The sequence below is a fragment of the Lepus europaeus genome, chromosome 3, assembly GCF_033115175.1.
Source record: "Lepus europaeus isolate LE1 chromosome 3, mLepTim1.pri, whole genome shotgun sequence".
NCBI classification, from domain to species: domain Eukaryota; kingdom Metazoa; phylum Chordata; class Mammalia; order Lagomorpha; family Leporidae; genus Lepus; species Lepus europaeus.
The window spans coordinates 72,888,492-72,914,809 of record NC_084829.1 but is presented as its reverse complement, the minus strand read 5'-3'; the positions used below and the strand labels follow the sequence as shown (position 1 = coordinate 72,914,809).

At 41.7% G+C, this 26,318-nt stretch overlaps 1 protein-coding gene across 7 annotated transcripts in view; it reads right to left on the bottom strand.

The window, feature by feature from the left end:
* SENP6 (SUMO specific peptidase 6) overlaps positions 1-26,318 on the bottom strand; it is a 140,969-nt gene that overhangs the window by 51,992 nt on the left and 62,659 nt on the right. For all 7 annotated transcript variants that reach the window (XM_062186393.1, XM_062186388.1, XM_062186386.1 and 4 more), the window contains one exon: positions 17,387-17,457. In XM_062186393.1, the coding sequence (XP_062042377.1) occupies positions 17,387-17,457 (71 nt within the window). The remainder of the gene's footprint in view (positions 1-17,386; positions 17,458-26,318) is intronic.

Genomic DNA, 26,318 nt, shown 5'->3' with positions numbered 1-26,318 from the left:
AAGTTTTAATATTTTAACTAAAATAGTGTTCCAACGTGGACAACATAAGAATAACCAGAACTTTAGCAATAAGCCAGTAGGCATATCCTGGCTACTCTTGTCTATTTTTGATCCTTCAGCAGGTTCTCCACACTGTGAACTACTCCATCAGTGTACCAATATTCTCTTCATCATATTATGGGATATAAAGGTAACAAAAGCATTCCCTTTGCTGAATCACACATATACTATTCTTCTTTCTCCAAGTTCAGTTGCTCTTTATAGATTAACAATGAGGAAAATACAAACTCAAACACTGGTACAACTCTTGAGATAAAGTACCCTAATTCTCAAAGTAATGGATTTTTAAGTTTAAAAAATACAAAATACCATTCTCATTTTCTATGTAAATTTACTAAATTCCATTAAGGATATAACTGGAATTCCTACATGGTTTCCAAAACAGGCCAATTTAAAATTTACCACAGTTTGACTTCATCAGCAAAGGTTTGGCTCTGCAAGAAGCCAAATATGTTCCCAAAACAAAAGCTAACAAATCTATAAAGCAAAATGCTAAATACTTCAATTTTCCTTTAATATCCTTTTGATTTTTAAAAATAAACATATAACAAACATTAATATTTAGTATGATATATTACACTGTCTGAAGAAATTATAATTATTTTTCTTAATGTAACTACATGGAGCTTCATTCACTAAATGATTATCACTTTTTCAACCTTTGTACTTCTATTTTCTTGGACACCAGGTTAGAAATTAAAGTAATCGTGAACTGCTTTTTCACCCCTTCTTTTTCATTTCTAAGGGATTTCTACTTTCCAATAGCTCTTACTTTCGCTCATTGCTCTCCAACCCATGCCACTACAATTCAGATGCTTACCTCCTGACTTAACTGACCTCTTATGCTCCAATTGTGTTCCCTTCAAATCCTTCCCCACTATTGCCAAAATGAACCAACACAAAAATGTGACTATGTCATTCTAACACTTAAAATCTCTCCATGATTCTAGTAGCTATGGAGAAAAAATCTCTCATCTTTTGGAAAACAAAAATTCATCCTGATAGTTCAGTCTTACTACTTCCAATCAATCTTAACCTCAAAGAAGTGTATTTCTCTAGGTGCATTTCTCTTTATTTTCTCTTTCACTCTCTTACAAACACTGTTCTCATGCCAAGCAAAACTTTCTCTATGTAGTAAAAACCCTTCTTTATTAAGAAGTCGCCTCTGTCACAACCTGGGCACCATTTGGCCCAACTCAATTCTGAGTTTCCCTAACATTTTATCTGTACTTCTATCAGGACTCATTGCATTTTATTGTTATTTATTGTACTGATGTTCATCTATATTGTCAGAAAGAGCAGAAATCATATTTCAGTCATGAATTTTGAATTCTCCCAGCCTCCAGAAACTGTACAAGGTAAGGGGCAGACATTTTGAATCACATAAGAAAAACTATGGCTTATATAAAGATGAAACTACAAGGGTGGGAGAGAAGATGATATTACTCTATCATCTCCAAAAAAATGGATTAACCTTGCCAGAGAGAGATTATGATTTCACAAGGACCTAGACACTTAAGGACTCTGATCTGGCAAGGGAGAACAAGTGAAATATGTTCCTCTCTCCTAGCCCCCAAGATCTACTAATTGATGTACAGACAAGAGCTTCTATCCCAGAGCATTCAGGTAATATTTATTCCTATGCTGGCTAACTTATTTGTTGACTGATAAGATAAAAAGTTTCTATGCAAGTAATTATGTTTTTGAAGATTTATTTATTTATTTGAAAGGCAGAGAGAGAGAGAGATCTTCTATCTGCTGGTTCACTCCCCAAATGGCCACAACTGAGCCGATCTGAAGCCAGGAGCCAGGAGCATCCTCCAGGTCTCCCACATGAGTGCAGGGGCTCAAGGACTTCGACCATCTTCCACCACTTTCCCAGGCACATTAGCAGAGAGCTGGATTGGAAGAGGAGTAGCCTGGACTTGAACGAGCACCAGTATATGATGCTGGCACTGCAGATCAGTCTTACCTTAGCCGCTACACCACAGCACTGGGCCCATAATTATTTTATTATTGATTTATTTATGAGAGAGAGAGAGAGAGAGAGAGAGAGAGAGAGAGAGAGAGAATCACTTCCATATGGCTGCAATGGTCAGGATAGTCCAGGCCGAGGCTAAGAGCCAGGAGCTTATTCTGGGTCTCGCATGTGGGTTCAAGAGCCTAAGCACTTGGGTCATCCTGCACTGCTCTCCCAGGCACATTAGCAGGGAGCTGCATCAGAAGTAGAGCAGTGAGGACCTGAATCACTGCCCATATTGGATGCCAGTGCTGCAGGCGGCTGCTTTACTTGCTATGTCACAGCTCCAGCCCCACAAGTGACTGTAAAAAGCTGTAATATGGTACAGAAAGTTAAAAGGGAGCAGACAACATTTTGGAATTCAGGGAACACACAGTTATTTAGAACACACAAGCAAATATCTGTAAAATCTAACTTTCAGTAGAGAAATCTTAAAACATGCTCCCCCACAAAAGTTCTTTTGTCCTAACTAAATTCTGTAATGCATCCAAAGAAAAGCTTTTTCTTATAAGCATATTTTACTAATCTTTTCAAGTCACACAGTATCTCTGGACATGATTTTGCTCATGTGCCAGATCTTACTTAGAGACTGAGATGGTTTTAGTTTAAAGATTAATTTATTTATTTGAAGGGTAGAGTAACAGAGAGAGAGAAGGGGAGAGAGAGAGAGAGGAAAAAAGAAGAGATCTTCCATCTGTTGGTTTAGTCCACAAATGGCTGCAGAGACCAGGGCTGGGCCAGGCAGAAGTCAGGAGCCAGGGACTCTATCCAGGTCTCCTACATGGGTGGTAGGGGCCCAACTACTCAGCCCATTTTTGGCTGCTTTTCTAGGCACATCAACAGGGAGCTGGATCAGAAGGGAAACAGACAGGACTCCAACAGGCACTTGGATATGGGATACTGGAGTCCCAAGCGACAGTTTAATCTGCTATACCACAACACTGCCCCAGGACTGACATTTTAAATACCAGTACTATATTTTTTCTCCACCACAGAAATTTCATCATGTAAACGTCACATTTTTTCTGCCTCTCACCATAGCTAAGAACAAGAGAGGAAACAAATGGTCTAAGCTTTGAAATAATGAAGAATTTTTATTGGGACCACTGCTGTAGCACAGGAGATTAAATCACTGACTGCAGTGCTGGCATCCTATATGGGCACCCATTTGAATCCTAGCTGCTCCACTTCCTATCCAACTCCTTGCTGGTGCACCTGGGAAAGCAGCAGAAGATAGCTCAAGTGGCTGGGCCCCTGCACCCATGTGGGAGACCTGGATGAAGCTCCTGACTCCTGGCTCCTACCTGGCTCAGTCCTGGCCAATGTGACTATTTGAGGAGTGAAGCAGTGAAAGGAAGATCTCTGTCTCTTCCTACTCTCTCTGTAACTCTGCCTTTCAACTAAATAAATAAATCTTAAAAAAATAATTTTTGTTAACATAGTAATAGGCAGAGAAAATAATGTCTTAGTGACATTAAGAATGAAATTAAAGTCTTATTTCTATTTCAAGGTTACAAAATTCTGAAAAGAAAGAGAAAAAGCAAGGAATGGCATGATTAGGAAATCTGGGGAAAAAAAACAATGTAATGTGGAAGTATGACAAATGATTGACAGTGTTACAGAAAATCCCAGATCTATAAGATGACAAGAAATAAGCATAAAAATGTTAGTATCAAGATTAAGAAATTCCTTTAGAGGCTGGCACCGCGGCTCACTAGGCTAATCCTCTGCCTGTGCTGCCGGCACACTGGGTTCTAGTCTCAGTTGGGACGCTGGTTCTGTCCCGGGTGCCCCTCTTCCTGTCCAGCTCTCTGTTGTGGCCCAGGAAGGCAGTGGAGGATGGCCCAAGTGTTTGGGCCCTGCACCCGCAAGGGAGACCAAGAGGAAGCATCTGGCTCTTGGCTTTGGATCGGCACAGCGCGCCAGCCACAGCAGCCATTTGGGGGGTGAACCAACAGAAAGGAAGACCTTTCTCTCTGTCTCTCTCTCTAACTCTGCCTGTCAAAAAAAAAGAAAAGAAAGAAAGAAAAGTAAAGAAATTCATTTAGGATTCTACTTTCTAAACAAAGAAGGGAAAAAATTTGAGATTTGATGATTCAAGTAAAAGTTAACAACTGTCAAAATACAGTAAGAACCATAAAATGGCAAAAGAGTTTTAATAAGACTTTACTATTCCAGGTTTGCAAATTCTTAACAAGTGGCTCACAGAAGTTTTTTTTTTGCCATGATGTAACTTTCCAAACTCAAAAGATTATTCCAGGGAGGTCTTCAGATGAAACCCATGTGACATCCTTGCTTTCACTGAACCCCTGCCCCGTTTTTTGGTAAGATTTTATTTATTTATTTGAGACAGAGAGAAAGGTCTTCCATCTGCTGGTTCATGCCCCAAATGGCCAACAGGGCCAGAGCTGGGCCAATCTGAAGCCAAGAGCCAGGTCTCCCATGTGAGTGCAGCAGCCCAAGCTCTTGGGCCATCTTCTACTGCTTTCCCAGGCCACAGCAGAGACTGGAGAGGAAGAGGAACAGCCGAGACACGAACCAGCACCCATATGAGATGCCAGTGCCGCAGGCAGAGGCTTAGCCTACTATGTATGCCAGCATCAGCCCCTAAACCTCTCTCTTTCAGGGAGAAGAAAACATAGCTCAATGTCTTTAAAATTTACTACACCTTATTTAAAGGCAAGCAAAACAGGCAAGAATCTGAAAGATATTATATATGTAACAGTGATCCACAGGTCAAAAAATAGGAAAAGCTTAAAAACCAAATTTAAAAAATATCTTTCATAAAACCAATGTTTGTGGGGCATGAGCGCGGCCAGGCCAGGCCAGGCCAGGCCCGGCCCGGGGGCTCCGCATGCGCAGCTGCTCCAGGGTGCCCCCGCCCGAGCTGCGCGGAACGAAGCCGCGTGGAGCCAAGTAAGATGGCGCCCAGAGGAAGTAAGATGGGCGGAATCCAAAGTTGTTTACCACTAAAGCTAATTGGCTGCGCAACATCCGGGGAGGTAACAAAACTAGTAACAAGTGTATAGACATAGGGCTAGTCCTATAGAAATCCCCCCGTAAGGTGACTGTGTAAAGTGATTGGCTGGTCCTTAGCCCTGCCCCAATGACTCTGCAGTTTTGTGCTATAAAAGGTTCTGTTTCTCAGGAAGTAAATGAGTCCTTGCTAGACTTGGCTCCCCGCTGCGTCTGATTGTCTCCGGGACAGGGAGGCTGGGGAACGGGCGAGCGGTCGCACTTACCTTTCCTCGGACCCAGTCCATCCTTGTACGGGTGGACTAAGACCCAACATCTGGCGCCCAACGTGGGGCATGAACAGTTACTTTTCGGCCGAGGCTAAGCGGTCTCTCAGGGTAAGTGAAAACCTTAGTATGGTTTATGCAGTTTCGTCCCAAAAGGACCTGGCCTTAAAGGCCTTACGCTATATGTTAAAAAGTGTCTGGGTAGCTGTCATAACCTTGGCTCTTTGGATTCAGATGGCCAATCTCTTTTCTTGGAACACTTGGTCATGGGTGGAAACACTCACCCTTAAGAGGGAGAGACACTTTGATACCGCCCTTAAAGCATCCTTCCACCCAGATGCTATAACCCTAGCTTCAGAGGGCGAGAGGGAGAAAGAGGAAGTGCAAGACTTGGGAGAGTCTAAAGCCTCAGAGGAAGATGGCGGGGAGAGAAAATGGGCTAAGTTTGGTCAGGAATGCAGAGAGCCTATGGAGGCACGAACTGTTGAGGTAAAAACGAAAGTAAAAATCGTCCCGTCTAGCCCATCCACCCTAGAAGGGCCGGGACCACCCCCATACCTCCCCGGGGCAGAAGAGGCCTCCCCCTATGTAGAGCCACGGAGGGAGCTTTGTGATCGGTGCACTTATGATTGCCCAGGAGGGGAGAGGAGAAATGAGGCGACCTTTGCGGAAGCTTATCCGGTGGACATAAAGCAGCATAGGGAAGTAAACTCTGGGCCAGGGAACCTGCTGCCTCAGGCCTACCCTGTTAATTTAGCTCCAGGCGGCAACAGAGCTCTGGAGTGGTATCTCTGGGAAGCGAAGGACTTAAAGGAGCTTCTCAAGGCAGTGGTGGAAGACGGGCCAAATTCCCCCTGGGCCCAAACCCTGCTGCAAGATATAGCCTATCACCCATGCGTCCCCAAGGACTGGTTGGACATGGCCAAGGCAGTCCTCACAAGTTCACAGTTCATAAAGTGGTGCGCCTTCTTTAAGGAGGATTGCCGGGTGAGAGCTGAAGCTAATGAAACAGCCCAGCCAGCTATCCCTATTACATATGCTATGCTGGCTGGGACGGGGGAAGGATTCTCTACGGGAGTCCAGCAAGCTGTGCTGCCTGCTCCATACCGTGAACAAGTGAGGCAGGCAGGACTTAATGCTTGGTACAAGCTGGATGAGGGGCCCACTGAATCTCCCATCGCAGGGGTGCGACAAAAGCCAAGAGAGTCATTGCCAGATTTTGTAGCTAGGGTCGAACACAGTCTCCGTCGTAAGTTGCCAGCTGGGGACCTTCGGGATCAGTTTGTTAAAATGCTTGTTTGGGAAGAAATGAATGCTAATCATCTGAAGGCCTGCGCTGGCCTGAGGGAGGCTCATAAATCCCCAGAGGCAGTTAAAACTAAGGTGAAACTTTCAGGTGTGGCGGCAACCCCTCAACGCACTGCGCCTCCAATTCCGCCCATGTGGCCACCCCTTTATGGTTATTCCCCTCCCTTGAATCGCCCGCCGCCATCTTGTAAACAGCGTGCCTACTCAACCCCACAGCCAGTCCTACTAGGCCCCGACGTGCACAGTCTTCCCTGTAAATGGGGGACCACGGCCTTTCTCTGCACTCTCTTCCAGTCAGTGTAGCCTGTTGCACCCGTGCAGGCCACAGCTAGATACTCTAGGGAGACTAGTCCTTGGGCTGCTTTTTTCCTCTCCATTTACGATTCAATGCTGTCCTCACTAGGAGGAAAAATGCCTTTGGCTACCACTGGCCTTACCTAAAGGAACAAAAACTTTCATCCATTAACCCTTTCCAACCTAATGAGTCTTTATTTGCAGTTAATAAGACTTTTTCTCCAGCACTACGGAAGTCTCATTCCCTGCGGCTTTGTTTCAGATGTGTTTCCCTGTCCTAAGCAATGGGCTCCCATGCTGATGACCAGCTCTTTTCTGTGCTGCTGTAGTTAACTTATCTGAGAGTTTGCACGTGTCTTAAAGGTTTCGTGTTTTATTGGATTTGTCTGTCTTTAATGTTTGAGTGATTACCTAACTCTGATCAGATCTACCCCACAGCCTTGGTTAAAATACTCAGGTTATACGTACTGGTTTTTGGATGAGTGGTTTGACTCTCTAACAGTTTAAATTCTCAAATGGAGTATACCAACTTTGGGACTTCCAGTAGGATCCCTGGAACTCTCAAAGGATGGGACTCTAAATTTGTTAAAGTAACAACTGTTTGGGTCAATTCAAATTATACAAAGTGTATTAAAATGTTGTGAATAATGTCAGACCTGTGCTGTATTCATGTTCTTGCTTTCCAGCTAGAGTGGCCTTAGGAAAATGAGTAAATTCTGTGTATACAAGCCTTTATGTTGCTAACTAAAGTAAGCCAATACAGATTGGTTCAGAGAATTAAGTTAACGCAAAAGCCCTTCGGTTTGCTTGGTAGCTCACTTGCTCAGTTTTATGCTTTAAACTTGTTTCTCTTAACGATGAAGGTCTTTTCAAAGTTGTAAACATGTACTAGTGTCCATGTTTGCTGTCCAGGAGGAGTTAATGGTGTGGTATTCATTAATAACTCAGTGTCTTATGTATTGTGTACTTTTCACATCTTAAATTCGATAAGAGAGTTAGCATGTATTCTCATAGATTGTCCATACATGACAATTCAAGACTATGTAAAAGTAACTACAGGTATAAAGTTTCAGAAGGTGTGAGCAAGTCATGAAAGGTTTTAAAAGGTTTACAACTTTAAAATTGTTTACAGAGTTTTCTTTAAGTTATGTGCTAATGCCAAAATTACATTGACTTAAAGTTAAAGTAAAAAAATGTGCACTAATGTTAGTAAATATCTGAAAATGGTCTAAGTCGTAAATCTTGGAATCTGTGTTTTTGCAAAAACTGTAATGTCTATTTTAACAGTGTCTGCTTAATGGGTTACTCTGCCATTTCTAAAGTTAGGTCATGTAAGCTCTTTTTAGCTCTGTTAAGTAGTTCTAAGTCATGTAATCATTTTGTATACTATTATGTTCAAGGTGTTTATTCAATAACAAAAAAACATAAAATTCATGTTCTGTCAAGGTAATCTATTGTGTACTCTACTGTCTCTGTTAAGTTCAAATTGATGAAAAGCATTGCTAAATACCTTTATGATTAGATCTGCTCTAAAAGTGTTAAGATCATCCTGTCTAATAAAGGGTTATCATTTCAGAATGTTAAAAAATTCTATTCTAACCAGATACTCTAAGTTCTCTTGGCACCTTTAACAAACTTTCTAAAAATCAAAGTTCTAAATTCTCTAAACTTTTGGTATCTCCAAAAGGGCCCCTGGAGATATCAAAAGATATATCTCTCATCTTACAGAGATAATAACCAATTGGGATGTTTAAAAGTGCTGCCAAGATGTAAAATAATTCAACACTCTACTAAAATTCCTCACAACCCACAGAAACAGGCTATGGTGGAAAAAAACCATCAATGCCTCAAAAAAGTTATTAAAACAAAAAGGGGGAGTGGCTACCCCCCATCTACAGTTACATAAGGCCTTGTTTACCATCAATATTTTAAATTTTTCAAAAGGGTCAAGGGAGTCAAGGTTCCAAAAACATTGGGGACATTTAAGCCCTAAACCACAGATGCTCGTTAGATGGAGAGACCCTCTCACTCGACTCTGGAGAGGGCCTGACCCACTGATTCAGTTGGGAAGAGGATTTGGCTGCGTGTTCCCCATAGGGGAGTTGACTCCAATTTGAATACTGGCCAAAAATATCAGGCCTATGCCCGATGCAAGTAACAACCCACCCAGGGAGCAGTTTGCCCCTGAGGGAGATCCCCTTGTCTTTCCTCTTCCAGAAATGGATGGAGATCGAAATCGAAAGGCAGGCGACGATGTGGACACTACTCTTTGCTGTGATCCTGAAGTGCCCAGCCCAGTGACAGGGGATTCGATGACCCAAACGAGATCATCAAAACACTTCAGGAGGACCTGAAAAAGATGAAGAGAACTCCAAGAAAGCCCCTTTTGGACGAGCCTTAATGGACTCTTTCCCTACCTCTGCTCTCTTCTTGGACTGCTTCTTGCCCTGCTTTTAATCCTTGCTATTGGCCCATGCATAATGAATAGGCTTATACAGTTTATACAACAGCGCATAGAGGCAATAAGGGTAAGACAGGTTGAGGTTCATTACCAGAGGCTGCTAGCCACAGAGGGCTACGATCCCCTGAACTGGGGAAGCGCCCCCGGTGCTCTCCACATTGCCAATGACGGGTAAGATTCTGGATGGACCGGAACAACCTAAGACAGGCGGTGGAGAAAGCTCACCACGCCCCCATAATTACAAGTCACGCGACACCCCAAGACGGGTAAAGCACCCAGCGTCCTGTACCAACCTAAGACAGGGCTCATGGCCAAGCTGCCTGGGTTACCAATGACGGGTAAGGGCAAGGACGGCTGGGGGCAACCTAAGACAGGGATCGCGTGCTAAAACAAAAAGGGGGAATCTGTGGGGCATGAGCGCGGCCAGGCCAGGCCAGGCCAGGCCCGGCCCGGGGGCTCCGCATGCGCAGCTGCTCCAGGGTGCCCCCGCCCGAGCTGCGCGGAACGAAGCCGCGTGGAGCCAAGTAAGATGGCGCCCAGAGGAAGTAAGATGGGCGGAATCCAAAGTTGTTTACCACTAAAGCTAATTGGCTGCGCAACATCCGGGGAGGTAACAAAACTAGTAACAAGTGTATAGACATAGGGCTAGTCCTATAGAAATCCCCCCGTAAGGTGACTGTGTAAAGTGATTGGCTGGTCCTTAGCCCTGCCCCAATGACTCTGCAGTTTTGTGCTATAAAAGGTTCTGTTTCTCAGGAAGTAAATGAGTCCTTGCTAGACTTGGCTCCCCGCTGCGTCTGATTGTCTCCGGGACAGGGAGGCTGGGGAACGGGCGAGCGGTCGCACTTACCTTTCCTCGGACCCAGTCCATCCTTGTACGGGTGGACTAAGACCCAACAAATGTTCATAGGACTTTATTTATAATTGAAAAAAAAAAAAAAAGCCAAAGAGAAACAAATTGGTTTATCCAAACAATGGAATTCTAAACAGAAAGCATACAACAATGTGGTTGAGCCTCAAACAAACTAACCTGAATGAAAGAAACCTTGTTTGAGAGAGTACATATGTGTTACCATTTCTACAGGAAGTCTTTTGAAGAAGTTAAATTAATCTACACTAGAAAAAATAAGAGGAGCTGGCACTGGTACAGTGGGTTAAGCCTCTTTCTTCAGCACTAGTATCCTATATGGGCGCAGGTTTGAGTCCTAGTTGCTCCACTTCTGATCCAGCTCCCTGCTAATGTGCCGGGGAAAGCAGCAGAGGATGGTCCAAGTGCTTGGGCCCCTGCACTCCCTGGGAAAGCTGGATGAAGTTCCTGACTATTGGCTTTGGCCTGGCCCAGCCCTGGTTATTGCAGCCATTTGAGGAGGAAACCAGCAGGCAGAAGACCTCTCTCCTCTCTTTCTCTGTCCCTCCCTTTCATTCTGTAATTTTTTTTTTTTTGACAGGCAGAGTGGACAGCGAGAGAGAGAGAGACAGAGAGAAAGGTCTTCCTTTTTTTTCTCTGTTGGTTCAACCCCCCCCCCCCCCCATGGCTGCTGCGGCCAGTGTGCCGCAGCCGGCGCACCGCGCTGATCCGAAACCAGGAGCCAGGTGCTTCTCCTGGTCTCCCATGCGGGTGCAGGGCCCAAGCACTTGGGCCATCTTCCACTGCACTCTCGGGCCACAGCAGAGAGGTGGACTGGAAGAGGGGCAACCGGGACAGAATCCGGCGCCCCGACCGGGACTAGAACTCGGTGTGCCGGTGGCGCAGGCGGAGGATTAGCCTAGTGATCCACGGCACCGGTCCTGTAATTCTTTCAAATAAATAATCTTTTTTTTTTTTTTAAAAAGAAAAATTAGAACATTGCTTACCTTTCACGGTACAGGGGTAGGCATTAACTGGGAAGGTACAAGAGAGAATTCTGAGGTAATGACAGTACCTGTACTATGTCTTTTTTAAAAAGCTTGTTTATTTGAGAGGCAGAGACAGAAAGAGCAAAAGTGTATATTCCTATCCACTGGCTCACTCCCCAAATGCCCACAGGGGCTGGGCCTAGACCAGCTGAACATGGCATCAGGAACCTAGTATAGATCTCTGACGTGTGTGGCATGGACCCACTCCTAGAGCCCTAACTGCTGCATTACAGGAAGCTGGAGTCAGGAGCCATAGACAGGCATCAAACCCAAGCACTTTGATGTGGACACAGGTGTCTTAACTGCTAGAACAAATGCCCACCCCCAGTATTATTTCTTCACAGGAGTTCTGACTAGAAAGCTACAAATATACTTTTCAAATTTATGAATTGTAGACTGAAAATTTATGCATTACATTACATTATACATACATTTTACTTCAAAAGACAGAAAGGCAAATTGTAAACAAATATTGAACTCTAATTATAGGTTTTCTTTTTTATATATTTTTCAAATATATAAATGAATCTTAAAAAAAACAAAAAGGAAAAATTTACAGAAAAGTATATAGGGGTTGGTGCTGTGGCACAGTAGGTTAATCCTCCACTTGAGGCACCAGCATCCCATATAGGCGCTGGTTCCAATCCTGGCTGCTCCTCTTCCGATCCAGCTCTCTGCTATGGAATGGGAAAACAGTAGAAGATGGCCCAAGTCCTTGGGACCTTGCATCTGCATGGCAGACCCAGAAGAAGCTCATGGCTCCTGTCTTCGGATCAGCTCATCTCTGGCCACTGTGGCCATTTGGGGAGTGAACCAGCAGATAAGAAGACCTTTCTCTCTCTCTCTCCTTCTCACTGTCTTTTAACTCTTATCTCTCATATAATTTATACTAAACTGATCTTTTGTATATAAAGAGAATTGAAAATGAATCATGATGTGATTGGAAGGGGAGAGGGAGCGGGAAAGGGGAGGGTTGTGGGTGGGAGGGAAGTTTTGGGAGGGGGAAGCCATTGTAACCCATGAGCTGTACTTTGGAAATTTATATTCATTAAATAAAAGTTAAAAAAAAAAATCTTAAAAAAAAAAAAAGAACAGTATATAAAGCATGAATACACACACATAAAAATGGGGATAGATAGTCATCCTTTGGTGAGTTTGTGAGGGGAAAAGATTCTGTATTCATCAAAAATTTGTGGATGTGCAAGTTATTTATATAAAATGGGATAGTTTTTGTATATAATCAATATACTTCCTGCTATTTAAGTCATTCCCATCTAGATGGCTTATAATACACCTAACACAATGTAAGTGCTATGTAAATAGTTGTTTTACTATATATTTTAGGAAATAATAACAAAAAATTAGTTTGTACTTGTTAAATATAGATGCAGTATTTTTCCCAAATATTTTTGGTCTGTACTGGTTTAATTCCCTGACACGAAACCACCAACACTAAGTGCCAACCATATGAGGTACTTCCACAAGTTTGTGGAAAAAGAAAATTGGAAGAAAAGTTTAGGAAGAGAGAGCTTTGCCTAGCAGTTGAGACACTTGCATCAGTGCTGGGTAAAGCTGCCACCTGTGTAGCCGGCATCCATCTGGGTGCCTGTTTTTGGAGTCCCGCCTGTTCCACTTTCTATGCAGCTCCCTGCTAATGCATCTGGGAAAGTAGCAGAAGATGGACCATGAGCTTGGGTCCCTGCCACCCAGGTGAAAAACCTGGAAGAAGCTCTTGGCTCTGGCTTCCCCCAGTCCTAGCTGTTGCGGCCATTTGGAGAGTGAACCAGTGGATGGAAGATTCTCTGTTTCTTCCTCTAACTCTACCTTTCAAAATAAACAAATCTTTAAAACAAATAAACAAACAAACAAACAAAAAACACCTGCATCTCACATTTAGAGTACCTAAATTCTACACCCAGCTCAGTCTCCTGACTCCAGCTTCCTGTTAATGCAGATGCCAGTGGTGTTGGCTCAAGTATTTGGGTTCCTGTCAGGGAGGTCTGGATTGAGTTGCTGGCTCCTGGCTTCTGTACTGGCCATTCTGGGCATTTGGGGAGAAAATCAGTGAATGAGAGCTCTGTGTCTCTCTACCCCTCAAGTGGGTAAAATTCTTCTTAAAATCTAACCTTATTTTGGCACAAAAAAAGTTCTGAAATACATGCATGGCTTTTTCATGATACACATCTTTCATGAATGGTTTGAAGACATCTTTCAATTCCTTTCCCCATACTCTCTGAAGTTATACAATTGTTATTCTGCAGGTGTAGAAAAATTTAAAAAGAAAAAATGAAACAGCACTAGTGATCCAACTAAAACTTTTACTTTATGGGTTTACAAGCTTTAATCTTACCCAAAAAAAACTGTTTATCAATGCTAGTAGGTGCTGATATATGACTATAAAGTAAAAAATAATAAATAAATTCAAGATAAAGGAGGGGTGGACATAAAGAATAATAGAAAAAAATGAACTTTAAGTGTTATACCTGTAACTAGTAATTCTGGGATAAAAAAAATCTACAATGGAAGTTTTAAAAGAAAATGAAACCTTTGTGCAACAATGTATGCAGTATTATTATAGTATTGATAATCATCCTACACCTAAACATATATACACCTACCTAATACAAAACAATCTGGAAACCAAGTTTATAAGTTAAATATACCAGTGTCCCTCTCTTGAAATTTTAAGGTTTTTTTTAACTTTAAATACATAAATATAATTAAATAAAGAAAGAAATGGATATACTATAGTTTTTCCCTACAGGAGAATTAAAATTGGTAATTGATGAAAACAGAAAATCACCACCAAACATCAAGCAATAATAGCTGCCAGCAAGATACACCAACAGATGCCAAAATCAGAGGGTGAAAGTCTGAAAATAAACAGGATATTTTTCGGTCTTGGTGTTTCTTCCAAGATCCTTATTAAGTACCAAGGAGAAAACAGTAATTTTGCAGTGAAAAAACCCAACAGAACCAAGTAATCCTGGTTAACACTGCCAGAAATAAGAAACATCAACACTGGGCAACCCCTGATCAACAAACATCATCAAACCGAATTGTGAGATATTATACAAAGCAACTGACTAATAATCTTCAAAACTGTCAAGGAAACGGAAAATATGACAATGTGGGATCCCAGACCAGAAAAGGACATTAATAAAAAACTGAGAATCTGAACAAGGTCTAATAGCTTAGTTAAGACTCTTATACCAATGTTTTAAAATTCCAGTTGGAATATCCACATCTCATATTGAAATTCTGGGTCTTGATTCTACTCCCCAATCTATCTTCTTGCTGCTGCTCACCCTGGGAAGCAACAGGCAATTGCTCCAGTAGTTGGGTCTCTGCCACCCACATGATAGACCCAGGCTAAGTTCCTGGCATGTGGCTTTGACCTGGCCCAGCATGAGCCATTGCTGACATTTGAGAGTGAAGCAGCAGATGAGAGATCTCTATCTTGCTGCCTTTTAAATAAATAATAATTTTAATGAAATATACTATGACTAGAAATATGTTAACATTAGGTGAATCTGGGGAAAGGAAAAATAGGCACTTTTCTGTACTAGTTTTCTAACTTTTCTCTAAGTCTAAAAGTAATTTCAAAATAAAAAGCAACAACAAAAAAACATTATTCTTATCTACTTAATGTTGTTGAACAAAATTTAAAAATTAAATGTAACAAGGAGTTGGAGCTGTGGCATTATAGGTTGAGCCACTGCCTGCGATGTCAGGCACCAGTTTGAGCCCTGGCTGCTCCACTTCCGATCTAGCTCTCTGCTGATGTGCCTGGGAAAACAGTTTGGCCCAAATACTCAGGCTCCTTCCACGCACATGGGAGACTAGGATGGAATTCCAGGCGACTGGCCCAAACCCAGGTAATGCAGCCAAATGGGGAGTGGATGGAAGAAGCTCTCCATCCCTGTCTCTCCCTCTCTTTGCAATTCTGCCTTTCGGCTAGAAGTACTTGCTAAACAGTTCCTCTCTAAGGATTTGAAACAGCTTTGTGACTGAGCAAAAAAATAATATAGCATAGAGATAACATCTTGAGTTTTGACATCCAACAAACCTGGGTTGGACACTAGCTCTGCCATTTGCTACCTGCATACTCTTGAGTAAGTCATATAATTCTCCTGTGCATCGATTTCCTCCTCTGTACAAAATGTTGGCAAAAGTTCAATTTAGCTTATGGGAATGTTGGATAGAAAATTAGCATACAAGCAAAACAATAAATGTAAAGCACTTGACTTAGCTTCTGGTACAAAGTTGTAACTCAATGAAATTTAAGCTATTAACAGAACAAGTGTTAAAGAAGGTACCCACTATTGCTAAACTTTTAAACAGTAAGTATATCTATCAACTGTAAAGTGTAATAACTTACTTGGTTACTGTAAAGTATAATAATCCACAATGATAATGACTACAAGTAATTAAGAAAGGATGAAATTAAGTTTGTAATATTCTTTTTATAAAATAGAGATACAAGGGCCAGCACTGTGGCAAAGGGAGTTAGCCTGCCACTTGAGATGTGGGCATCCCATATTGGAATGCCAGCTGAAGTCCCTGTTGCTCTGCTTCCTATCCAGCTCCAAGTACTTGGGGTCCTGTCAACCATGTGAGACGTGAATAGAGTTCCAGGTTCTTGTCTTGGGCCAGCCCTGGTTGCTGCAGCCATTTGGGGAATAAACCACTGGAAAGAAGCTCTCCCTATGGCTCCCTCCCTATCTGTCACTCTGCCTTTCAAATATATAAATACATCTTTTTAAAAATTATTGATATGCTTAAAACATGTACAGAAAATATTTTTATTTAATTTAAAGTAGAAAAAGAATGTGGGTGTTGAAAAACAAACTTCTAGCTTTAAAGAAAACCTAACTCTTTTAAATATTTGGTTTTGGAACTAACTGTGGGCTGTTGCAGCTATTTAAAGCAAACAAAGGCCTGGGACAAAGAAGAATAGCTAGTCTAGATAATGAAAACTGACTTGATGGTGAAATATTTCTCATAAAGGTTATATTTATATTAACTAAATATAAATATAAATTTCTAATCGCATTGGTTTTCCAATACTAACACAAGTGTATCAAGTATGGACTCTTTCTAAAAAAAGAAACGCATTATAAATTTTAGTACCAAAATAATTAAGAGAAAATACATAATACAACATTATAACATAGTTCAACAAAAACACAATTTTGAAACAATAGCTCATTTACAATATCTGGACTTTCAACATAAAAAAACACTAATATAATCAAAACAATTCAAGCTAATCACATGACATTGCAACCATTCAATGATATCAGGTTACAGTTAAATTCTTTTATTTATTTATTTACTATTTATTTTGACAGAGTGGACAGTGAGAGAGAGAGACAGAGAGAAAGGTCTTCCTTTTGCCGTTGGTTCACCCTCCAGTGGCCGCCGCAGCTGGTGTGCTGCGGCTGGTGCATCGCGCTGATCCAAAGGCAGGAGCCAGGTGCTTATCCTGGTCTCCCATGTGGGTGCAGAGGCCCAAGCACTTGGGCCATCCTCCACTGCACTCCCAGGCCACAGCAAAGAGATGGCCTGGAAGAGGGGCAACCAGGACAGAATCCAGTGCCCCGACTGGGACTAGAACCCGGTGTGCCGGCGCCGAAAGGCGGAGGATTAGCCTATTGAGCCGCTGCGCCGGCACAGTTAAATTCTTAAATCACAGTTACATAGTACTCAAACAGTATTTTACACTTTGTGTTTCTGTGTGGGTGCAAACTGTTAAAATCTTTACTTAATATATGCTAAATTGGTCTTCTGTATATAAGATAATTGAAAATGAATCTTGATGTGAATGGAATGGGAGAGGGAGTGAGAGAGGGGAGGGTTGCGGGTGGGAGGGAAGTTATGGGGGGAAAAAGCCATTGTAATCCATACACTATACTTTGGAAATTTATATTTATTAAATAAAAGTTTAAAAAAAAAATCACAGTTACAAATAATCATTTTCCCTAAATTTCAATTATGGCTGGGAATACTCTAACCCCAGTATTTTTTTAAATCTTTATTTGTACCTTTCATGCAGCAATTAAAAACCCATCATATGTATTACATTTAAAACTGCACACTTACCCACACCTTGGGGCCGACTTAACCTTACTGAACTAATTTCAACTTTTTGGACATGAGGTGGGTATTCTTTCCTAGAAAAGGAAATTTATATAGTTTTACTAAAAAGAACATATGGTTTGCAAAATAAAAACATAAAGGATATACTTATGATATATTTATTAAAAGTAACTAGTTTTTTGGCATATAAAAAGTGATACTATCAAACAATAAAACTATCATACAAATTCAGTAAATGCTGACGAATTGCAAGCTCTGTATTAGTGGCAATTTTACTTAACCTAGATCATCAATCTGAGCATGTAATATGAAGGCTGTTGAATAAACATTTAATAAAAATTATTGTCCTTTCAAGGTAATTCCTTTGGAAAATAAAACTTGAAAGCTATATAATTTATTCTTCAAATGCCCAAGCCTTTAAAAATTTCCTTTTGTAGCTGTCATCATAATATTTTAAGACTCTCATTAAAAAGACTCAAAATAATTACCCAGCTTAATAAAATAAAAATAAAAATAAAATAAATGTATCTTAGCTGTTTAAAAACAAACCAATGAATAAAAGAATAAACGTTAACTATTGATACTGTTATTGAAGGCAATTCCAAAATGAGTACAAAAAATGTTATGTCCAGAACAAGTAATCATAGAACAAGTATTTTGGTTTTGTAACAGGACTATATACTTATTTTAAAATATGTTTTTAAAAATTTATTTATTTTACTTGAAAGTCAGAGTTACACAAAGAGAGGAGAAGCAGAGAGAGAGAGAGGTCCTCCATCCGATGGTTCACTCCCCAATTGGCTGCAACGGCCGGAACTGTGCCAATCCTAAGCCAAGAGCCAGGAGCTTCCTCTGGGTCTCCCACGCAGGTGCATGGGCCCAAGGCCTTGGGCCATCCTCCACTGCTCTCCCAGGCCACAGCAGGGAGCTAGACAGGAAATAGAGCAGCCGGGACTAGAACCGGCACCCATATGGGATGCCGGTGCTTCAGGCCAGGGTATTAACCCGCTGTACCACAGCGCTGGCCCCCTACTTGTTTTAAAATATTAATTAGAACTCATATACCACCAGTTTAATACATAATCCTTAGTAACAAAGGGTACTAACCACTGTCTGTGTAAATCCAAATATATATGAATTGTGAGAAGCAGCAAAAACCCTATATCTAATTGTGGATAAAAGCATCACAAAAAGAAATGCAGAATGTGCAATGCACAGGAAGCTGTAACAACTAGGTAACTTAGTACCCTAAATAAAAGCTTCTAAAAGTATCCCATTTCCTGAAATAAGGGAATTAAAAACAGAAAAGGCTCTTCTATTTATCTGTAAATCTTTCCACACTAGTGATCAATACTGCCTATTCCTTACAGAATAAAATAATCAAAGTACACAAAAATTTGAAAGAAATTTTCTTGCAAGGATTTTATAGTTTCACATTGTAAAAGTGAAAACACTTAAAAACAAAATATGAAAATGACATAGGAGGAAAACATTAAGAACAGATAGTAGTACACTTGAACTAGCAATTAGCAAATATCCAACACCATGTGCCAGGTACTATTTTCAGCACTTTCTATTAACTCCTTTAATTCTCACAATATTCTTACGTGGTATATACTATCAGCACTTTACAGATGAGGAAACTGAGGCAGGAGGTTAATCAAGTTGCCTATGGGTCGTGTAACTATTAAATGGCAACACTGGAATCAGAATCTTGGTAAATTTTATCAATAATGATGAACAGAACAACATCTGATATAACTGGCAATTTCTATTCGACCAAAATGTTAACTACTGTGATGACAGGAGTTGGGAAGGTGAGAATTTGCCTTAGATAATTCAATAATTGCATTATAAAAAGAAGGTAGATTTTTAAGCTCCTAATTGCATTATATTAGAACTGAAATAAAATGCACACTTGTATATTACATAAAATTCCAAAAAAGAGACAACAGTCTTTAGATAAAGTAACTTTTTAAAGAAAAAAGGTGATTTTTTTAAAAGACAAGTTTTTAAAAATATACACTTTTAAAAAATAAAACTGTAGTCTTTAACTCAGTAAGTCCCAAGTTTTTCTATTCTGTGAATATTTCAACAAACTTTTATTTCAAAATTACACTGTGGTATATTTATTGTTCAGTTTACATCTTCAGGGGCTGTGGTGTGGCGGGTGAAGCTGCCATCTGCAGCACAGGCATCCTATATGCGTGCCAGATCCTGTACAGGCTGCTCCACTTCTGATCCAGCTCCCTGTTGATGCTCCTGAGAAGGCAGAAGAGGATGGCCCAGATGCTTGCGTCCCTACAACCAGATGGGAGACCCAGAGGAAGCTCCTGACTTTGGATGGGTCCAATTAGGCTGCTGCTGCCAATAGGGGAGTGAACCAGCAGATGGAGATCTCTCTCTTTCCCTCTGCAAAAAGGCAGAGCTAGAGAGACAAAGGGAGAGAGAGAGGAGAGCTCTCTTCCATCCATTGGTTAACTCCCCAATGGCCACAAGACCACGGCTGGGCAAGGTTGAAGCCATGAGCCAGGAGATTCATACAGGTCTCCCATGTGGGTGTAGGGGCCTAAGCACTTGGACCATCCTCCACTGCTTTCCCAGGCACATTAGCAGGGAGCTAGATGGAACATGGAGCGGCCAAGACTTGAATCAGCGCCCGTGTTCAACGCCACCATGGCAGATGGCAGCTACATTACAGCATCAGCCCCATAACAATCTTAAAAAAATTACACCTTCAAGTGTATCCTATATATAGGACAACAAGAGATAATGGGTGAAAATACAACAGAAAGGCTATGCATCTGAAGCAAAATAAGACATGATTAACTCCTCAGAAACTGAGTTTATCATCTATTTTTTAAAAAGTGGGCAACATTAGATAATCTGAAATACTAAAGTCTATTAACAAGTAAAATAATTTTAGGGGATGGCACTGTGGCGTAGAGGCTAAAGCTGCCGCTTTCAGTGCCAGCATCATATATCTGCACCAGTTCGAATCCTGGCTGCTCCATTTCCAATCCAGCTCTCTGCTATAGCCTGGGAAATTAGTAGAAGATGGCCCAAGTCCTTGGGCCCCTGCACCCACATGGGAGACCTGGAAGAAGCTCCCAGCTCCTGACTTCAGATTGGCTCAGCTCTAGCTGTTGCGGCTATCTGGGGAGTGAAACAGCGGATGGAAGAGATCTCTCTCTCTCTCTCTCTGCCTCTCTGTACCTCTGCTTTTCAAATAAATCTTTAAAAAGAGTAATTTTATAGTTCAGAGTGGCCACCAAGTCTGGAAATACAGACTTACTCTTGCAGTTTAAACTTGATTACTTATCCTGTGGTATGCTGAAAGCACAGGTTTATTCAGTATAAACAACCGACATAAATCAGACAATAAATCACACATGTACATGGGAGAATAGATGAAATTCATTAACATATTGTGTTCTTTGCAATTTGACAGAGCACTGAACCATGCATTGTCAATATGCTGAATATATCACATAATATCCTCAATTTTAACATGCAATATTAATAATCATGTATGCATGCCTGTATTTCCATACTTTATGACAACTGCTTTTCCCCACTCCCCCCAAAGAAACCTTTTATTTAATGACTACAAATTTCTTAAGTAGAACTTTAGGAATATAGTGATTCTTCTCACCATACCTGCCCTCCCACCCCCACTACCATTCCACCTCTTCTCTCTCTCCCATTCCCAATCCCATTCTCCATTAAGCTTCATTTTCAATTAACTTTATACACAGAAGACCAACTCTATACTAAGTAAAGATTTCAACAATTTGCACGCACACACACACACACACACAAGTTTTTTTTATTTTTTTATTTTTGGACAGGCGGAGTGGACAGTGAGAGAAAGAGAGAGACAGAGAGAAAGTTCTTTCTTTTCCGTTGGTTCACCCCACAATGGTTGCCACGCTGTGGCCAGCGCACCACGCTGATCCGAATCCCAGAGCCAGGCACCTGCTCCTGGTCTCCCATGCGGGTGCAGGGCTCAAACACTTGGGCCATCCTCCAGTGCCCTCCCGGGCCACAGCAGAGAGCTGGACAGGAAGAGGAGCAACTGGGACAGAATGTGGCGCCCCAACTGGGACTAGAACCCAGGGTGCCAGCACCGCAAGTGGAGGATTAGCCTATTGAGCTGTGGCGCCGGCCAAGAACAAGTTTTACAGTTAATTCTCATAATACAACTCATTCAGCATAGAAGTCCTGTATGGGAAGTAAGTGCACAGCGACTCCTGTTGTTAATTTAACAATTAGCACTCTTATGTATGATGTCAGTGATCACCTGAGGCTCCTGACATGGGCTCCTAAGGCTATGGAAGCATTCTGAATCCACAATCTGTCAGTATTTAGACAAGGTCATTAGCAAAGTAGAAGTTCTCTCCTCTCTTCAGAGAAAAGTACACCCTTTGATGGCCACTTCTTTCCACTGGGGTCTCTCTCACAGATATGCTTCATGTAGGACACTTTTTTTTTTGCCACATTGTCTTGGTTTTCCATACCTGAAATGCTCTCATGAACTTTTCAGCCAGACCAGAGTGCCTTAAGGGCTGATTCTAGGGTAAGAGTGCTGTTTAGAGCATTTGTAATTCTGAGTCTGGACTGCTTCCCATGGACAATTGCTTTCAATATTTGTTGTTTTCCCATACAAACTGGCAAATTGTTTTAACATATTATGAGGGGGCTGCATGATGACACATGCTGTTAAGCTGCTGCATATGATGCTGACATCCCAAGTCCCAGTTGCTCCACTTTTGATTGAATACATCTGGGACAGAATCTTATGACCCAAATACCTGAACCTTTGGCACCCATGTGGGAGACATGGATGGGGTTCCAGGCTCCAGGCTTTGGCTGGGCCCACTCTTAGCTGTTGCCCTGATCTAGGGAGTGAAGTAGCGAATCAAAGACTTCCATCTCCATAACTCTGCCTTTCAAATAAATAAATCTTTTTCGAAAAAAACAGAAGACATTATAGGAGCAGGTGTTAAAGTACAATAAGTATGGGCTGGAGCCATGGCTGACTTGGTTAATCCTCTGCCTGCGGCACCAGCATCCCATATGGGCGCCGGGTTCTAGTCCCAGTTGCTCCTCTTCCAGTTCAGCTCTCTGCTGTGGCCCGGGAGGGCAGTGGAGAATGGCCCAAGTCTTTGGGCTTCTGCACCCGCATGGGAGACCAGGAAGAAGCACCTTATACTTGGCTTCGGATCGGCGCAGCGCCAGCTGTGGTGGCCATTTGGGGAGTGAACCAACGGAAGGAACACCTTTTTCTCTGTCTCTACCATCTGTCACACCAGCATCCCATATGGGCACCGGTTTGAGTCCTGCCTGCTCCACTTCCAATCCAGCTCCCTGCTATCGTGCCTGGCAAAGCAGAAGATGGTCCAAGTGAATGGGCCCCTATGCTCATAAGGGAGAACTGGATGAAACACCTGGCTAGGGGCCAGGGCTATGGTGTAATGGGCTACGCCTCTGAGTGTGGCACCAGCATTCCATATGGGCGCCGGTTCAATTCCCAGCAGCTCCTCATCTGATCCAGCTCTCTGCTTATGGCCTGGGAAAGCAGCAGAAGATGGCCCAAGTACTTGGGCCCCTGTACCCATGTGGGAGATCTGGAGGAAGCTCCTGGTTCCTGGCTTCAAATTGGCTCAAATCTGGCCTTTGTGGCCATTTGAAGAGTGAACCTGTGGATGAATACCTCTCTCTCTGTCTCTCCCTCTGTCTGTAACTCTCGAATGAATAAATAAATAAAAATACCTCTTGGCTCTTGGCTTCCACCTGGCCCAGCCCTGACTGTTGCAGCCATCTGGGAAATGAATCAGCAGATGGAGATCTCTCTCTTGAATAAATAAATCTTTAAAAAAAATTATAATGACTATAGCTCAGAAATAGAAGCATAGCTAAAGTATAACATAAAAAATAGAAAAAAACTTTATATGTACGTATATATAATGCATATATATAATGTATATAATATATACTTATATATTATATATAAAGTTCAATATAAATGTAGTAATAAGAGAATTAAAATAACTTTCTAGCTACAAACCATATACTTTTCTTTAAAATTTAGTCGATTTCTTTTTGAGGGGGAGGGCATTCAGCTTAGCAGTTAAGACACTCATTAAGATGTCTGCATCTCATATCAGAGTATAGTAGGTTGATAGCCAGCTCCAGGCCCTGTTAATGCGGATCCTGGGAGCAGTGCTGATGGTTCAAGCAAGATGGTTCCTGCCAATACACAGTTGGCCAGTAAACCAGTGGACAGAACTCACACTCTCAAAAAAAAAAAAAAAAAAATTAGCTGCTTGAAAAATTTTGTACTAGATGAGCTGATCAAAATGTATGTTAATTTATTGATTTGAGTTCTATTATCTTTGTAAGTAACAAATGTCAAACTTCAAACTTGGATGAAACTCAAGCCCAAGGGTTTAACTTCTCAGTGGGTATTTCTTTCCTACCCCAAAGAAAGCAGAGGCAAAGCTTGCTTGTCATCTCTCTCCCTGTTTAGGTGTCTGAGTGACTATGTTTTGTGTAGAAGTTTATAGAACTAAGTTTGCAAGCTGAATAAAATGAACTGTAAAGCCTTTACTTCTCTATCCATAACTATTTAATCACATCAAAGCGCTCTGTTCATTCAAGGTTAGATAAGCCTCAGCTGTGAAGGACTTTTTTTTCCAAGTAAACATAATTTTGAAATAATTGTAGATTTGCAGAAATGTTGCAAAGATAACACAAAACCACAAAACTCTTATATCTATTACCCTAGCACTCTACTTTAAAACAACAGTGGTTTCAAAAAAGAAGTCAACATTGTTACACTATTATTAATCGAATTCCAGAACTGATTCTTTTTTTAATGTTTTATTTGTTTTTGAAAAACACAATTGCAGTGATGCAGAGAGAGATAGAAATCTTCCATCCATTGGCTCTCTCCCCAAATGGCCACAATGGCCAGGGCTGAGATAGGCCAAAATCAGGAGCTTCTTACTGGTCTGCAATGTGGGTGCAGTACTTGGGCCTCTTCCGCTGCTTTCACAGGCATATTAGCAGGAAGCTAGATTGGAAGTGGAGCAGCCAGGATTCCAAACTGCACCCATAAGTTTACCTGCTAGGCCACTGTGCCAGCCCCAGCTCCCTGGTTCCTGGCTTCACATAGGCCCAGCTCTGGCTGCTGGGGCCCATCTGAGTAGTAAACCATCGGATAGAAGATCTCTCTCTCCCTCTGTATCTCTAACTCAGCCTTTCAAATGAAAAACAAACAAAAACAAACAAACAAACAAAAAAAAACTTTTTTTTTAAAAGTAGTATTCATTTAAAGATTGTTAGAACAGTGTGATAAGTAAATATTTATCTATCTATGTTACCCTTAGCATGATAACCCAATTGTTTGTTGTGGCCCTCAGGAGCTCTTTTAATCGTTTCCTATGTCTCTCTGATGGGATCTGCTTTGTTTCTTTTTTGTTTAAAAGTATAAAAATTGGGACTGGCATTGTAGCACAGTAGGTTGGGCCACTGCCTGCAAGGCTGGCATCCCACGTGAGCACCAGTTCGAGTCCTGGCTGCTCCACTTCTCATTGATGCACTTGGGAAGGCAGCAGAAGATGGTCCAAGTGTTTGGGACCCTGCAACCCATGGGGGAGGCCCAAATGGAATTTCAGGCTCCAGGCTTCAGCCTGGCGCAGTAGCAGCTACTCTGGGAGTGAAGCAATAGATGGAACATCTCTATCTCTTAAAAAAAAAAAATATCAAAAATGTATCTAGTAGCCGGTGCCGTGGCTCAACAGGCTAATCCTCTGCCTAGCGGCACTGGCACACCGGTCAGTGCACCGGATTCTGTCACAGTTGCCCTTCTTCCAGGCCAGCTCTCCACTATGGCCCGGGAGTGCAGTGGAGGATGGCCCAAGTGCTTGGGCCCTGCACCCCATGGGAGACCAGGAGAAGCACCTGGCTCCTGGCTTCAGATCAGTGCGGTGCGCCGGCCGCGGCGGCCATTGGAGGGTGAACCAACGGCAAAGGAAGACCTTTCTCTCTGCCTCTCTCTCTCACTGTCCACTCTGCCTGTCAAAAAAAAATAAATAAAAATAAAAAAATAAAAAAATATTTTAGGACTACCTAATCAAATCCCTTAAACAACTCACTAAATTTTGACCATAGCTGTATTATATTCACTTTAAGGAGTACTGGCATCAAAAAACAAGTTTCACCAACAAGGAACATATATTTGAGCTTACATTCTTTAGATACATTTATAAGGGATGATACATTATTAATTTTATTACTAATGTACCTAATTTTAGCTGCTGTGAATGAGATTTTTCAGACATCAAGAGACTGTGGGCAAAATTCAGCTTAACAGTAGCTTACTAGATAAAACACTCAAGTTTATTTATTGTAAGGTTTTTGTTTTACAAACAGTTGTTGCTGTACATCTTATATGTTAAAGTGATCATATTGTGTGCAACTGATCATATAGATAGGATTAAGTATCAAATGGATCACATAAATAAAACCAAGTGTCTGGAAATAACAATAGATAGAATTAAAAAGGAGAGAATGTTACAATATGGGAAGCAGTCCACACAGCAGAGTCATAGAATGACAAACACCCTAAACAGTACTCTGACTTCAGAATCAGCCCTTAAGGCTTCCTGGTCTGGCTGAAAAGCCCATAAGAACATTTCAGGCATGGGAAGCCAAGATACTGTGGCAAAAAAATGTTCTACATGAAGGATCTCTGTGAGTGAGACCCCAGTGGAAAGAATGGACCATCAAAGGATGTACTTTTCTCTGAAGGGAGGAGAGAACTTCTATTTTGCTTATGGCCCTGTCTAAATACTGACAGTTTGTGGACTCAAAAGGCTTTCATGGCCTTGGCAGCTCATGTCAAGAGCCTCCAGTGATCACTGATTTC